This window comes from Capricornis sumatraensis, chromosome 4, assembly GCF_032405125.1.
Source record: "Capricornis sumatraensis isolate serow.1 chromosome 4, serow.2, whole genome shotgun sequence".
Taxonomy (NCBI): Eukaryota; Metazoa; Chordata; class Mammalia; order Artiodactyla; family Bovidae; genus Capricornis; species Capricornis sumatraensis.
Window position 1 is genome coordinate 37,715,826 of NC_091072.1, and position 17,373 is coordinate 37,733,198.

Sequence of the window (17,373 nt, forward strand, 5' to 3'; positions counted from 1 at the left end):
GGCATTGCCTATCTTTGGGATTAGAATGAAAACTGACCTTTCTCAGTCATGTGCCCACTGCTGAGTTTTCCAAATTTGCTGGCATATTGAGTGCAGCACTTTAACAGCATCATCTTTTAGGATGTGAAATAGCTCAACTGGAATTCCATAACCTTCACTAGCTTTGTTCATAGTGATGCTTCCTAAGGCCCTCTTGACTTCACATTCCAGGCTGTCTGGCTCTAGGTGAGTGACCACACCATCGTGGTTGTCCCCAAAAGCTGTGCTTATGAATTAATCTCCAAACATTCATCATTTATCTTTCTTGGATCCAGTATAAGTTTATTCTTTGCTGCAGTCACAGCTCATGTTAGTCAGTTTCCAGAGGGTGATGCATTTCTCAATGAGATATTGAACACTTTTATCAACTACTTCCTTTCCCCACCCATAAGAACAACTTTCTATTTCCATTTAACTGAAACGCATTTGCAATATCCTTCCAGGAGTGTGTCTCTTCCATTACGTGAAGAATAGCTGTACAAACGTTTCTGTGCCATGTTAATGATGTGCTCAGCATTTCTTCATGTTTTTCTGCCAAACATGCTCTTATTTTTCATATTGTCTCCTCCATTATTTAGCAATGTTCCTGGAAGTTAGTAACCATGCACTTTATTTCATTCTTCTGCTGTTTATGGCATAGATTTGTGTATTTTAGGGTATGTCCTGTATGAAAAAGTAGCTTAAGACACTTCGGGGACTGACTTACTGAAATAACTCTCCAGGATGAATCCTGTAAGAACTAGGCCAATAACCCAAAGAATTATATAATTTCTTTTTTTTTTTTAGCTTGAAGGGACCTTAGAGATCACTTTTCCCAGATCTTTCATTTTACAAATTAGGAAACTGAGTCCCCTTGTATTAGTGGTAGAGCAGGAATCACCACCTCGTCCTCCCAGTTGGCAAGCCCAGTGCTTTTCTAGCAGCATCTACTGCTCCTTGCACTGAGTCATTTATTTTCCAGGTGACTTTTGCATATTGTGATGTGTGTGTGGCGGGGAGGGACGTTACAGCCTTGCCAGGTTATAGAAACGAACATATGTAACATAGAAGAAAGAAGAGAGATATAAATTCACGGGAGAATTTTCTCCTCCTGTTACCTTAACATTGTTATTAAGGGAAAAACTAGTGTATTGAAAGCAAGAGAAGATTTTTAGGGAAATCATCCTATCAAACTCCTCTGGAATCAGCTTTCCTGGTTAGGGTTTCCAGGTTACAGGTTATGATCTTGGCTACCAGGTCATCCGTGTGCCCTGAGACGGGGCGAGCGTGTAATGTGGATTCAACGTATTCCAGGGGGAGGTGTTTGCAAGTGGCCGGCCAAGTGGACGTGATCAGGGCGGGAAAGGGGGCTGGGGAGGGGAGCGGCGGGAACCGCGAGGCCACAGCCAGTTGTCCGCCGAGCAGGTGGGAAGAGGGAGGGGTCTGCGCGGCCGCCGGGTGCCAGGAGCCCCGGGAGCCGGCTCCGCTGGGAGGGGCGAGGCTGTCACTTGCGCGGCGCGAAGCAGGAGAGGCGCGCGGAGCTCTCGGGCCCGCGCTGCGTCGGCCGCCAGCGCTTGGAGGGGCTGCCGGGCAGCGGGACGCGGCGCCATGGGTGAGTGTGCAGCCCGCGGGGCGCCCCGGGGCTCGGCCTCGGGAAGAAAGCGGGTGTCGGCCGGCCGGCCTGGGATTGCACACCTCCCCCCAACAGCCTGTGGACTTTTCTCCGCGAGCCACGCGGCGGCGGGAGGTGGGCGCCGGGGGAGGACCGCGGTCCAGAGGGGGTCGCCGCGCGTGGGCGTCACGGGGGGCGCAGAGTTCGAGGCTGGGGGGGCTGTCCCCACGTGCGCCCCAGGAGCCAGCTGAGACGGGGCGCGGGGAGTGGGGACTTCGCGCAACTTCCACTCGCAGCGGTCTGCGTGCGGTAAGGCGCCGGGGCAGGGCGAGGAGGGACACTTTCCAGCCTCCGCCTCCACCGAGTGCCATCGTTGCGCAAAAGGCTGCAAGTTAAGGCTGAAGGCTGACCTGCCTCGGGGTGAGACGGGCCAGTGGGAGCGGGGTGCGACCCGGTCCAGGTCCCAGGGCGCTGGGGTGCGCGAGCGCCGCTCCGCTCAAGTTTCTAGACCGACTGCCCCCCGCCCCCGCTTCCGCTTTGGAGTTTAGGGGCGGCACCTGGGTGTGAGTGGCTGGGGTCGGGGAACCCGGTGCGGGGACCGGTGCTGGAGGAGGTGGCGTCCCGGGAGAAGAGCTCTGAGCCGCGCGCGGGGGGCGGAGGGCTGGAACCACGCTTCCCGCAGGCGCGGTCCAAGGAGCCGCCGGCGCGGCCGCTTTTTGTGCTGATTAGGGATCGGCGGGCAGCCCGGACTGACCCTTCAGTGCCTGCGTTCTCGTTTCTTCTCGGCCAAGTCCATTACGCCCCTCCCCCGGCCTCTCCCTTGTCCTTTGTCGTGAGGGATTTCTTCCAGAGTGAAGGAGGCCTTGGGGATTGACGTGCTCGGGTGGAAATTCCTAAGTTCCCACAGGCTCGAGGGGTAGGGGTGCTCTGACTGCTAATCGGTGGAGTTTATAGACGCTGGCCAACTTGGAAGAAAGGAGGACAGAGAAAGCTGAGGACATTTTTGCCTATGAATGTTAATTGTGGTCGACATTCATAGTCTGTTGCATGACTCTGGAAAAGTTTTAAAAAGTCCTATTTTTAAGGGCCTGTGAATAAACTAGTCTTGCAAATGATCTGCAGCATGAGCTGTCTTTAAAAAGTTTTCTGAAACAGAAGGAAAATGTTCCATTTAAAAGGGAAAGATAAAACACTTTTTCCCCCAAGCATGGCAGAATGAGTTTCAGGCTGTTTCTTTTGTTGTACATGGTCATATAAACTCTTGTTAGAATAACACATAGAAAGGAAAAGCTCTCATAAATGGGAAAACCCAGCATAATTGAGTTTCAGTGAAGTAATCTATTCACTTCACTGAAAGCATTTAAGATGCTATTTTGTATACTGCATAAAGCCTCCAGGAAGAGTGACCTTAAGCTTGAGTGGACTATCCATCCAAGGGTAAGGTGTACATAATTTTGAAGTAAATTATTTCCCCAGCTTGCATTTCCAAACTATAATGAAGAAGGTAGGTCTTGGCTTTTACCTCAACAAATTAGACAGGATCTCAGGTTACAGCAGAGTGTTCTCCTGGAGAGGAGGTGAGGTTAGCCCCTGAACCCTCTGATCAGACTGAGTTTGGCCTCTGACTCTTAGAACTTCTCTATCCTACCTGTAAACTGACAGCTGAAATTTGTCTGTTCCTTTTTCTGCCATAAATGGACTGCATTTTCTTATTGTGATTGAGGTCACTAAAAGCTCATAGAGCTGTCAGATGGCTAGTAGGAAAGAGTGGGTTGAGGAAGCCGGTGAAAACCCAGCGGGCTGGGCGGTAGAAGAAAGGACGAATGGGTGGTCTGGAAATGAGGGTCTGAGGCCAGAGCTCAGGACAGAGACCCAGACGCGCAGTCCACACATAGCAAAAGCCCTGGAAGGAGGGGCGGGCAACATGAGAGAAGGAAGGAAGGAAATCTGTCCAGAAACGAGAGAGAAAACACTTGGTCACTTAAGGTCATCTTTCTCCTCATCTTTTAAGTCACTTGTGAAAAGCACAGAACTTCATTACTTTGCACTTCTTTTATTTAGAGGTAGTAGAGGGTGAGGACTTAGCATTGGCGTCCAAATTGCTAGGATAAGGGGGAAGGCAGTGTAGCTGAATGCCTGACTGTGCCAGCAGGGTAAGTCCATCTTTTCCTGGTGTCATGACAACTGAAATGTATCATTTCAAGAAAGGAAGATGGTGCTGTGGGGGTGAATATAGCCATCAATTCTTGCTTGACTCAGAAGAAGAAATCCATGCTCTAGCATCATGGAAGAATGAAAGTAATTGGTTAATCAAAATATTCTGAATAATTGATAGTTATATATATAATGCACAAGGCCATTTCTCAAAAAAAAAAAAAACCCACGTTATTTGCTAAGCAGGCAAATTGAGGTTTAGTATCCCTTGCTTCCTCCTTTTATTTTATTTTCTCAGTGATGCCTTCAGCTTATCAAGGTATGCAGTGGGCTTCCTCTCTGCCCCCAAGTTTTGCTCTGGACAAAAGATATGATGAAATATTTCATACGGAAAAGGTATGGGACTGACTCATCGGTAAGAATATTTGTTTCTTAGCTACAAGGTTGACTTGAACCTGCACAGTCACTAATTATGAAATTGCAGGCTCCGGTGTGAGACAGGTGGGGGAATATTTTAAATTTCTCCTCTCACTGCATCACTCAGTGTTCCTTGTTGTATTTAAAAAGTGGTGTTGAACATTACACAGAAGATATTATGGAAAGTTTCATGGAGGGAGTGGCTCTGAACTTGGTGATGCTTGAAGGGATGTGAAGGATTTGGGGAGGAGACAGGTATTCCGCAAAGAGTAATGGATCCCTGAGCAGAGCTGAAAGAATTTCATGGAGCAGTAAGACACGACTGACAGAATGGATTGGCAGGATGAGACTTGATTTTGGATAGCCTTCAAAAGCAACCTGAGGAATTTAGAATGTATATAATAGGAAAGAGGAAATCATGGAATATTCTTGAGTAGAGAGGAATTGTAGTGAAATTAGTGCTTGAGGAAGACAAATTGAGCAGTGTTGTTTAAGATAAAGGATAAATTAGGGCAGAACCAGTTGTCACAGTAATCCTGAAGTGTTATGGTCCATGTCTAGTTCAGTTGCGGTGAAATAGTAGCACTGATGGAAATGGAGAAAGAAAGATGGATGAATGATATTTCTAATTAAAAGTCTAAAATTAGGAAATTAAGTGATAAAGAGGAGATTGAATAAGAAGCATTTTCTGGAGATTTGAAACCTTGAGGATTGGGGATATAGTAGACCCCTTGATAGAGTTTTTAAAGAATAAAACAGATGGTTTACTTCCCAGATGCTTTGGACAGAAGATAAATTTTATTTTTGAGATGTTAATTAAATGGTGATGGCTAAACATGTTAACACATATGTTAGTAAATTGGAAACATACAGTGATAAATTAATCAGAGCACAAGAATAAGAAGGAAAATAAAGGTTAGAAGGTCACCAACCTTTGGTGAGCAGTAAATCCATGTAATAAGTTACCTGTTTGGAGGTGAACAGGTATGTGGAGGGCTGGTTGAGGGAAAGGGAAGGAGGATAAACACTGTCTGCAGGAAGAGAAATATCAACCACATAACATGTATCAGTGCCCTGAAATTAGAACAGTGAAGTGTGACATCTTTAACTTTCAGTGTTAGATCTAGGAGTCCACAAATTTTGACAAGAAGAAAACATCAGATGGAAATATTTTGATGTCATTTGGTTTCAGTTAAAAGGATCTTGGTTAAGGATCTGAAAATTATTTGCAAATTTAAGCCAAGAATAATGACATGTGGTATCATCTCAAATTCATGCTTTTTTTCTTTGGGAAAGTATGACCCCCTAGAGGTAGTTACGAACAAGGTACAGAGAGGCAGGATTTGAAGTCGGAGAAGCAAATGATAATCTTTAGGTGGATTATGCAGACGTTAGGGATCCTGTTTTCTTTTTTGTTTGATGAAGGGTCGTTCATGATTCTATACATTTGTGTAGCTCAGATCTTGATTTAATAATAGTTAGTAATAATTAATAAAAAACATGTAAAAAGTTAAGCTTGAGCTATTTCCATGAAACAAACCAAGAATATTTTAAAGATGATAAACGACTAGTTGAAACTTTTTAAGGGTCAGTTGGCCTCTAGTATATTACATGCTTTGCTGTGCTAAGTCACTTCAGTCATGTCCAACTCTTTGCGATCCTATGGACTATAATCCACCAGAGGAGCCCAGAGGACTGTAGGCTCCTCTGTCCATGGGATTTCCCTGGCAGGAATTCTGGAGTGGGTTGCCCTGCCCTCCTCCAGGGGATCTTCCCAACCCAGGGATTGAACCTGTGTCTCTTATGTCTCCTGCATTGACAGGTGAGTTCTTTACCACTAGTGCCACCTGGGACTCCAGTACTTTGGCCATCTGATGTGAAGAACTGACTCATTGGAAAAGACCCTGATGCTGGGAAAGATTGAGGTGGGAGGAGAAGGGGACGACAGAGGATGAGATGGTTGGATGGCATCACTAACTCTATGGACATGGGTTTGAGTAAACTCTGGAAGCTGGTGATGGACAGGGAGGCCTGGTGTGCTGCAGTCCACGGGGTCACAAAGAGTTGGACACAACTGAGTGACTGGGCTGAGCTGAACTGAACCACCTGGGAAGCCCACTAGTATGTTATATGGCCTGCTGCTGCTGCTGCTGCTGCTGCTAAGTCACTTCAGTCGTGTCCGACTCTGTGTGACCCCACAGACAAAAGCCCACCAGGCTCCCCCGTCCCTGGGAGGCAAGAACACTGGAGTGGGTTGCCATTTCCGTCTCCAATGCATGAAAGTGAAAAGTGAAAGTGAAGTCGCTCAGTTGTATCCAACTCTTAGCGACCCCATAGACTGCAGCCTACCAGGCTTCTCTGTCCATGGGATTTTCCAGGCAAGAGTACTGGAGTGGGGTGCCATTGCCTTCTCCCTAGAAAATTATAAAAGTTTGATCCTGAGCAAAGAAAGATAAATTAATATTTTGGTTATCTCTGCTGCATACCATGTATCCTTATAACTAGTGAATTAAAACAAATTGTTATTATCTCTATGGTTCTGTGGACTTTACTGCTGAGCAATTCTTATTTGAGGTCTCCTGCCTTGCAGTTCAGTATATGCTGAGGGTCAGGCATCTGAAGACTTGATTGGGCTGGTTGCTTAAAGCGGCTCGTACCTGTAGCTGACGGTGGATGCTGGCTACTGGTTGGGAGTTCAGGTGGAGCTGCCTGCAAGTGGCTTGGACTTTAGGCAGCATGGTGGCTGGGTTCCAAGGGGGTACATCCTTGGAAAAGTGTTCCAGGAAAAAACCTAGGCAGAAGCTGCAAGACCTCTATAAGCTGCAAGACCTGCTAGAACATCGTAGGTTCTAGAGCACCACTTCTGCATGCTAATGCTCACAGAAATCATTGGGGATAGTCAGAGTCAAGGGAGGAGCATGCCAGTTCAAGGACAGAAGGACCTGAGAGCATGAATCGGCAATAGGTGTACATATACCCCTCCCTCTTGAATCTCCCTGCCACTTCCCACCCCATCAGACTGTCACAAGAGCACCAGGTTTCAGTTCCCTGTGTCATACAGCAAATTTCTGAATCACATATGATAAAAGATCGATGCTTTCGTGAGAGCTGTAAAGACATCCAGATAGTCACACTAGTTTCACAGGAAAACATTTGAGTGTGGAAATTCATGCCTGGGTGGAAGTGTGTTAGTGAAGTGCTGGGGTAAGCTCTACTCAGAATAATTTCAGATATAATCAGCTGGCATTTCTTTATTTTAATTTCAATTTGAAGTTTCTAAGGCTATTGTAAATTACTGTTTATTTTACTTAAGTTGGAGTTTGTCATAAATTGAAATGTATAAATCCTTTATTCAGTATCTTCTTGTCACACTAAACTAAATGTTTTGTAGTGAACAGTTCAGAAGGTTGCTGTATTTTTCAAGAATGTGTTGACTGTATGAAATACGCAGTTGGTATGGTGCAACTAAAAATAAGTATAGTCTTAACTATCGCTTTTTTTTGAAAGATACGTTTCTAAATTAAATATGTAACTGTCAGTTTATTAAAACTTTAAGTGTAAGTCTCATTTTACTATTTTTAATTGGAAAGAGAGCTGACATTTATGGTTACAAAAATATAGGTCTTTCTCCTTAGATGATTGAAAAACAAAGAAAAAATAGGGTAAAGGAGATGGGTTTAAAGTCAAGGACAGAATTAGTTTCAACCTAGAAACTTAGAGGCCTTAAAAAAGAATTAGATTCTGATGGTTGCAACCTGACTGATTTGAGGTCATTCTATTTTCGACTGTTTGACAAGAGGTGAGGGAATGAGGATAGATAATCCGAAGCCACATACTCTGTCCCCAGCACTCATGACATGGCAGACAGACAGAACTACATCGCAACAGGAGATAAAGGCCTGACCTGTATAACCGATAGGACTGGAAGAGTGCCTGAGGAATTCAGAAGGTACGATGACATGGAATTAAATTCTTCTTTAGTTTGTTAAGACAACCTGTCAGAATGGTCGCTCACTACTTTCTCTATAATATTTGAGATAACCCGAACTATATAATGATAGCAAAATCACTATCTCTGGCTGTTGCTGTAAGACATCTTGTTCCAGAGCCTCTGAGGCTATTGTCTGAGTAGAATAACTTGGAGAATGTGCTAAGTACCGGTCTGTGGGTCCCACTGCCAAGATTTGAGATGAGAAAGTTTGGGCTTGAGAGGTGGACCTGCAGTTCTCACATGAGGTTCAACCAGTGTTGAGGATGAAGCCTGGAGAACTAGCTCTTCCAGAAGCTTCCGTCCCCCATCAAGCTTGCTGAGCCCCTTGCTGCTGCCTTTCCTCACCTGGGCCTTGCTGAGACTTAGCCTAAGTCTCTGTTGAGCTCCTCTGTCCATCCTACCAGGCACATCTTAGCCTGTTGATGGGACGGTGCTCTCCAGTTTACGGTAACTCTCCCCCAGAAAATAACTGACGATTTCCTGTCTCAGGATTTCAAGTGTTACTTGCTGCTGCTGCTACTGCTAAGTCACTTCAGTCGTGTCCGACTCTGTGTGACCCCATAGACAGCACACCAGGCTCCCCCGTCCCTGGGATTCTCCAAGCAAGAACACTGGAGTGGGTTGCCATTTCCTTCTCCAATGCATGAAAGTGAAAAGTGAAAGTGAAGTCGCTCAGTTGTGTCTGACCCTCAGCGACCCCGTGGACTGCAGCCCACCAGGCTCCTCCGTCCATGGGATTTTCCAGGCAGGAGTGCTGGAGTGGGGTGCCATTGCCTTCTCTGTCAAGCGTTACTTATGTGCACATAAATCTGGCTCCATGTGCTCAAGGGTCAGCTATGTCCCCCCCAGCCACCGCTTGCAGGCTTCAGTCTCAATGCCTGCAAAATGGAATTCTCCTTCCTGAGTCTGGCTGGCTCCCTCCTCTCTTCCTTTGCCCTCTTCCTTCTCTTTGTTTTTCTTGATGACTCCAGTATGCCTGGCCTTGTTGAGCGGATGTCATCACACGTCTGAATGCCCACACTGTCTCGTCCTGTGTCCTCACCTGCTCCAGCCTGGATGTGGGTAGTTTTCCCACTGCCAGTCACCTCCTCTCCTTGGTCTCCTCCCAAATCACCCACGTGATGATCCAAACAACCCATGCCAGCACGATTCTTCTTGCCCCACTGGTCCTCTCCAGCTTCACCTCCCGCTATCATCTCTCATGCATTGTATGCTTAACCGTCTTATGGAAAAACATGAATGCACTGTTTGGCCAATCTAATGATACACAGTAATGTATTTATTTTAATGGACATTTTCTGTAATTGAGATAAGTCAGCTGTCTACTTCAGTCTAAGTTTGAAGCACAAATAATGAACGTTGGATACTAAGGGGGTTTTCTGCAGTCCTGCTTCAGGTTTTCTATGAAATAGTACAAAAAGAACAAAAATTCATAATGAGATGCTACATATATGTGTGACAAAGGTCCATTATTGTTACTGTTTGATAGATTCTTTCCTTCCAAAAGAAAAATTTACAAAGAAGAATATAATTTTGTTTGTTAATAGATGAGAAATTAAACTCAGGGTGAGAAGCCTCTAAAGAAAAATCCAGAGCAACTATTTTATATAAGTGCACAATTTTAAAGTAATTGGTTCCTTAGGTATAAATGAAGTAGAGATCACTACTGAGTGTTATTATTTAGTTTCAACCATTTCTCAGCATTACCTTAATAAAATTCCTTTTATATAACATGATACATACATCCTGTTTAACTGGGAGGTAAGTAAAGTGATAACTAAACTCAAAGGAGGTAAACAATTTAAAAATACCAGTGAAAATCAGAAGATTGCTTTTTGGCAGGAAAGCTATGACAAACCTAGACAGTGTATTAAAAAGCAAAGACATCACTTTGCTGACAAAGCTCTGTATAGTCTAGGCTATGGTCTTTTTCTCGAAGTCATGTACGGATGTGAGAGCTGGACCATAAAGAAGGCTGAGTGACAAAGAGTTGATGCTTTCGAACTGTGGTGCTAGAGTCCCCTGGACTGCAAGGAGATCAAACCAGTCCATCTTAAAGGAAATCTACCCTGAATATTCATTAGAAAGACTGATGCTGAAGCTGAAGCTCCAATACCTTGGCCACCTGATGCGAACAGCTGACTCTTTGGAAAAGACCCTGATGCTGGGAGAGATTGAGGGCAGGAGGAGAAGGAGGTGACAGAGGATGAGATGGTTGGATGGCATCACCGATTCAATGGACATGGACTTGGGCAAACTCTGGGAGATGGTGAGGTACAGGGAAGCCTGGAGTGCTGCAGTCCATGGAGTTGGAAAGAGTTGGACATGATTTGGCAACTGAACCATAACAACAACCTCATTGCTTCATATTAAAATCATCATTATCACAGAATCATTGTACCTAAGGCCACCAACACTTCCATAGTAAAATAATGCTCTATATTATATACTTGAAGTTACTAGAGACTAGATCTTAAGCTTGTCACCATGGAAAAAGAGGTAACTTTGTGAGGTGATGGATGTGTTAATTAACTTAATCATGGTCATCATTCACAATGTCTATCTATATCACCATGTTAAATACAAACACACACACACACACACACACACACACACACACATATATACAAGTTTGTCAATTATACCTCATCAAAGCTGAAAAAATTTAAGAAAGTAAAAAAACTAAAAAGACTACTCCTTCCAACACAAGCAGCCTCTTAAGTGTGTTTTAATATTGATTGGACCAAGCATGCTCACCTTTCTACACTTCATGACAGCGAAAGATGCATAAAGCCCAGATTCTCATTTCTGCTTCAAAAGTACTTGTATATCAATTGGGAGATACAAAAATCACATGCGTAGAAAACCATCCGAGAATTTGAGAAAATTAGATAACAGAGATCTAGACTAATGTAATGATTGCGAAAGCCGTCGGCCCAGGATGGGAGAGACCCACGGAGGCTGCATTCATCCAGGGAGGTTTTCTGAATGCAGGACCATGAAGGGAATCTGGGCGTGTGTGATTCTGTCAGAAGGAGGGGTGGAGGTGTGGCCAGAGCCCAGGAGGTGGGCTGAGCGTGCTCGGGGCCCACCTGAGTCTGCTTCCCCGCTCCGGCTCTCTGCTATGAATTTTTCCACCTCCCCCCATGACCTCTGGACTGGGACGTGGGGTGCCACCCTCGTGGAAGTCTGCCTCTTTGATGTTCAGGGTATTTGTCTGCTTCGCTTTCTGACTGACCGCTGCAGCTGACTGACTTCCTGCCACTCCTGTTCCTTTGTAGAACACGTCGTCAGCTCTTCTGTGATGTCCCCCCAGATCTCATGAGTGTTTTCAACCCTTTCAAGATTAGTCATTTCCACCCTCCCCACCCTCCCTTGACACACACAGGTTCTCATAACTCACGCCTGGATTTTGTTGTTAAGTGGGATTTGCTGAGTGTCTAAATTAAAGCCAGTCTTGCTACAGCATCAGTAACAATGCACGACTCTGGAGGGTGTGATTCCCATTGTGCCCCTGAGGGCTTCCGATCATGGAGAACACCTGACAGTGGTGCCCGGCAGTGGGCAAAGCAGGGTCTGCTGGTCACAGCATCTCACCCTCTGCCCCTCACTCTGGTACTCCACCTCTAAACCCACTCATTGTCCTCTGAGCCCTGGCTACCTCATTTGATTTCCCTCTGCGCTAGCCCATCATTGTCACTGAGTCACTAAGTTGTGTCTGACTCTTTGTGACCTCATGGACTGTAGCACACCAGGCTCCTCTGTCCTCCACTATCTCCAGGAGTTTGCTCAAATTTGTGTCCCTTGAGTCAGGTGATGTTAATTAACCATCTCATCCTCTGCTGCCCCCTTCTCCTTTTGCCTTCAGTCTTTCCCAAGCATCAGTGTCTTTTCCAGGGAGTTGATTCTTTGCATCAGGTGCCCAAAGTATTGGAGCTTCAGCTTTAGCATAAGCATCGTTACTCTTCTTCCATTCAGTCACAGCCCAGAACCCCAAGCACCCTTTTGCAAATGTTCTTTTGTCCAAGAGCCTGGATCACTGCAGCATAGGTGGAAGTCTTCATATAAGGATTGAGAAAATGGTTCTAATGCAAGAGCATGCAACTGTAGCCTTTCAGCCAGGGAGCGATAGGGAAATTATCAGATCTAGTTACAGATGTAGCAGAAAGGAAGGAATCAGAAGAGATAATGAGAAGAGAAATTTTCTGTTAGAATACCAACCGGAAGGTGGTGTTCTGATGAGAGAGAGAACGAAGCTATCAAGAACAAACATAAACAAACTGAAAATATTCTCAATTCAGGCAATTGCCAATGAACTAAACTTCATATATCCCACATCAATAACTATGAGGATGATCTGGCATGACTTAGGTCAGCCCAAGGGATTCAGGATTGCTGTGTGGATCTACCTGTCCAGAGGAAGGCTCTCTTCGTTCCTGCTACCCAGGTGGTCCTCCCTAGAAACTGTGCAAGATGGCAAACTTTCCGGATGAAAGAGTGTTTTACTAAGAGTATGCGGTTGGATTCCCTCCCCCAAAAATAGAACCTTAAAACAAGCTCTTAAGATCCAATTTCCCATTGACTGTGTGAAATAATCAGACATTTATAAAAATTTGACTCAGAGATGTTAGGACATCCACTTAATTATGAATGAAATAATTCAATGTATTTAATTACAGATTATAACTTAGTGGACAATTATGCTATTCAAATTAAATTGAAAATTAAAAGCTTGAAACTTTTGATACCAAAGAATGTGATATAGTTAAGTAATGATAATGAGAGGATTTAATAGTTTTTTAAATCCCTAATTATTTAGCATTATGCAATATTGTCTCCTTTTTTCATGTCTTTATACTTACTGTGCATGATATGAGATGAAGGGCAGAGAAGAAAGATCCTTTTTCTTAACACCTTAAGTTTCACATTCTGACCTGTAGGCTGCCCTAATTCTGGGCCTTTTTTCTATTTCCTTTCTTTTTTTTTTTGCCACTCTGTTTTATCCTCTCTTTTTTTTTTTTTTGCTTTACTTTGGCTTTTAAAGTTCAAAATAATGCTTTTTTTATTATTTTAAAATGTTATTAATTTTATTTTTAATTAATTTTTGTTGATGTATTGTTGCTTTACAATGTTGTGTTAGTCCCTACTGCACAGCAAAGTGAATCAGCCACAGATGTGCACATACCCCTCCCTTTGAGTCTTTGAAGAAGACTGTATCCCTGAGGTTGACAGATTCATTCAGTTCTCTCCCATCTTCTGTGTAAGGGACTGACCCAAAGCAACATAGTTAAAATGAAACACTATATAATTAAAGAGTTCTGGATAGGTGAATTTCCAAAGACTAATTGGATGTCTGTAAGGATGTCTGGTCATTTTCCACTGCGGCTTTCTCCATACGTGGAGCTCCATGTGGGCAAAGCTCTGGGTGCAGGTGTGTTCAGGCAGTGTGTTTCTACCTCTGACTGCTCAGCAGCACCAGCAGACTTGACCCTGATCCTTCAGTTCTTGCGCAGACGGCAGAATCGAGGTGCAAGTAGCTGTTTGCTCTCAGGTCCAGCCGGTCCTTCTGTTTTCTTGGTCACTGGCTTGCTTCTTCCGTCCCAGTGGCTGTAGCTCACTGTTTATTTACTGGGTGTTCAGTATGAGAAAACATCTCGTCTTTGATCACTGACAACAGATTAGAGCAGTGAGCATGCCCATCACGGCACATTGGGTATAATCTTTGGCTGTTAGGCTCTTGGCTGGTCTGCTGCACTTTACTGTCCTGAAGGTTTGAGAAATCTGACTGCTTTGTTGGTTGTTGTTTTCCTATTCTTATTAACACTTGCCAAACCTTTTGTCATGCAGCTTTAGAACCATGACAGCTTCTAGGTCAAATTTCAGTTTTGATCCCTGCATCTTTAGAAGGAAAACTAAGAACTAAAATAGCCATTTCCTCTCAGTGATTGCCATGGGTGCTGATTAAGCAGCATGCTGGTTGTTGGAGTCATAGCAACAAGTCCTGCTTACTATCTTTTAAGAATCTCAATTAAGTTTCTTTAGTCTTTGAATATCTAACTACAGAAAAGTTTAATTTCCTAGGGAAAATGAATATATTCTTTTCTTGGAGAACAACACCATAGAGTTAATTAAGCATTCCTTTCCAAGGTTATTTGTGTACTAAGCTTGAAATTATTTGCACTCCTTTTTTCCCCTATTTTTTTCTTCCAGCTTTCATAATTAGGCTTTCAGTGGACTTAATCTTTTAATTTTAAAATGATTAAGTGCCAAGTTGTTGGGTACCATTGCTTGGGTTACAAAGACAAACATATCCAGCAATAACAAGAAGTTCATTGAACTTGCTACAATGACAGCAGATACTCAGGTTTTATTTTCAACAAAGACTCAGGACATTTTGCACTTGACCGTGGTATCTTGAGAAGAGCTATAATTATTTTATTTTTCTAGGTGAGTAATTTTTGGTATTAAATTCTACTATGATATAAAATATGAATAGAGATTTTTTTTTTCTTTTTTTACAAGTCATATATATTTGTAATTTCTCCCAACATAAGGACTCTTTTAGAGGCATATAAAGTTTAAACTTCTCCCAAATGGGTTAATGGTGAGAAAAAAAGGTTATGTTATTTTACTTTTGAAATCAACTTGAATAGAATTTTGTATTCTCCAATTCATTAATTTCTAAGTGAATCTGAATAAATAAACTTTCGTGGCAAATTCATGGCACTTTTTTGCATTTTTTAGTTTAGAGAAGTCTGTTTTCAGTTCCTGGAGTCACTGCTTTGGAAAGGTGATCTGAACTCCCTGAGCTTCAGTTAGTTATTTTATTTGATATTTGTAGACACAATAATAACACCCTGGACTACCTGAAGTTCAGAAGAATAAATGATGCAATTTATTAAAATAAAGGGCTTTCCTGGTGGCTCAGTGGTAAAGAATCTGCCTGCCAATGCAGGAGACACGGGTTTGATCCCTGGTTAGGAAGATCCCCTGGAGAAGGAAATGGCAACTCACTCCAGTATTCTTGACTGGGAAATCCATGGATAAAGGAACCTGGCAGGCTACAGTCCATGGGGTCGCAAAAGAGTCAGACAGGACTGAGTGACTAAACAACAACAACATGTTAAAATAATTTAACAATGTCAGACTAGGAGATAATACTCAATACATATAAACATACGTGAGTGTGTACATACACACACATAAATGAAACTGTGAAAGTAAGTTTGTCTTACTAAGTCTTTAGTCGTAATTTTTTTAAGTCTATCATACAAGAAACTGTGGATGAAAGAAAGTGAAAGTCAAAGTTGCTCAGTCGTGTCCGACTCTTAGCAACCCCATGGACTGTAGTCCATGGAATTCTCCAGGCCAGAATACTATAGTGGGTAGCCTGTCCCTTCCCCATCGGATCTTCCCAGCACAGGAATCAAATTGGAGTCTCCTGCACTGCAGGTGAATTATTTACCAACTGACCTATCAGGGAAGCCCTTGGTGCTTATTTTTCAAAACCAATGCACAGTGTAGTCATATGTTTTCTTAGGGATAAACTGATTGGCTATGGCTTTTATGGATAGGATATAGTATTAGGAATAAGCTAGAGTAAAGATTAAGACATTGCTCCAAAGATGTCTAGGGATGATCTTAAAAATCAGAACATGTGAAGTCCATTTGTATAGAATGCATTCATCAAGCAAATTTTAAACCCCTCATTCCAAGATATTATTAAAGCACAATAAGGCTTTTATTGTTTATTTTAAATTCAAAGCATTGCAGTAAGTTGCTTATTTTATTTAATAACACTTGGCACTCTCAAGAGAGAATACTAAATAAAATACTACAAACACTTGGTTTTATGTGTTTTTTTTTATTATGTAAGAATATTTAAGATATGAATATTTTCTCAATTCATGGTTGAAATTTCCATTATTAGCACATTCTGATTATTTTATAGTCATGTCATATTGGAAAGTCTAACTTTGAAGAATTCTTCTGTCTCAGATGTGGTTAATTTTGGTCACTAATTATTCAAGCTGTTCTAAAAATCTGCTTCTTTGATTTGTCTATCAATCATTTATCCAAAGAATGAAATATTACTTTAAGTCTTTAAAACTGATTCCAATGAATATACTAGCATATTAGTCTTGGTTTACAGATTATTTAATGATTTTTAAGGAACCAGGCAATCTCCAGTGGTTCATTATGTAAATGTCCTCATATCCAGCCGTATTAGGGAATGCAGGAGTTCATTTGTTTTATTTTTCTAATGTTATTCCATTCTTTTTCATTTGTTTGGTTTGTTTTGTACGTCTAGGTACTTCTGCTTGTTGGTTATGCAGTTGGCGTAACGTGGTGGTGTTCTCTGAGCTGTAGCTTCTCACTGTGGCCGTTCTGCATTACTCGTAGGGTCACAGTGATGAGAAGAAGCAGTGGGTTCTATGTGAATGCCTCGTCCCTGACTTGTGGCAGGATTTGGTCAATGGAGCTTACTACCACATTATCTTTCTCTCTACCTATACATAGTCAAGCCTCTAGAATAGTTGGTGCTCCTTGTTGTAAACCTTTACTTACTGAGTTTGTGTGGTACATACCTCTGGTTCTGAATTGCAATGTCCTACTATAACATTTGGTTTATTTAATTGCTTGCAGTGAACAAAAGGATGTTTTTGACATAAGAAATTAGTTTGAGAGACATCGTATTATAAACCACAGACAGTGAGTTAGAAACTTAAGTAAAAAACCCCCAAACAGGTGAAAAGCAGAAGTGTAAAGTATCTTATGATTTATTAAAATTGGATGACTGAATTAAAAAGTCTAAATCACTGAATTTTCTAATGTGAATAGCCTGTTTTAATTCTTAGTGCATGTGAGGGCTTCAAAGCAACTGTTATCATGGTTTTGGAAAGAATCATCTTCTATTTCTAATACCTCAGTGAATGAATCAGAATCATTTTAAATTACCTCAGCACCTTTTATACAGAAATCAATTTAGTATGGTTTTTGCATAGTTCATTTTCCAGATAGACAACTAATAAAGTTCTAAGACTCTGTGACTCTAATTATATTACTTTATCTTTGACTAATAAATCTTTTTCATTGAATAAAAGTAAACAGTAACCTAAGATCAAATGATTAATTAACTAAATAAAAATTGTTTTCATGTGCAGTTTAAGAGTTTAACTAT

General features: G+C 42.5%; 1 protein-coding gene across 1 annotated transcript in view; it reads left to right on the forward strand.

Moving 5' to 3' along the window:
* The first annotated feature begins 1,536 nt into the window (after nucleotides 1-1,536).
* The window catches only part of GPM6A (glycoprotein M6A), a 250,477-nt gene continuing 234,640 nt past the window's right edge, over nucleotides 1,537-17,373 (forward strand). Inside the window, exon 1 of the mRNA XM_068970525.1 lies at nucleotides 1,537-1,630. Coding sequence (XP_068826626.1) covers nucleotides 1,627-1,630 — 4 coding nt within the window. The 5' untranslated portion in view covers nucleotides 1,537-1,626. The remainder of the gene's footprint in view (nucleotides 1,631-17,373) is intronic.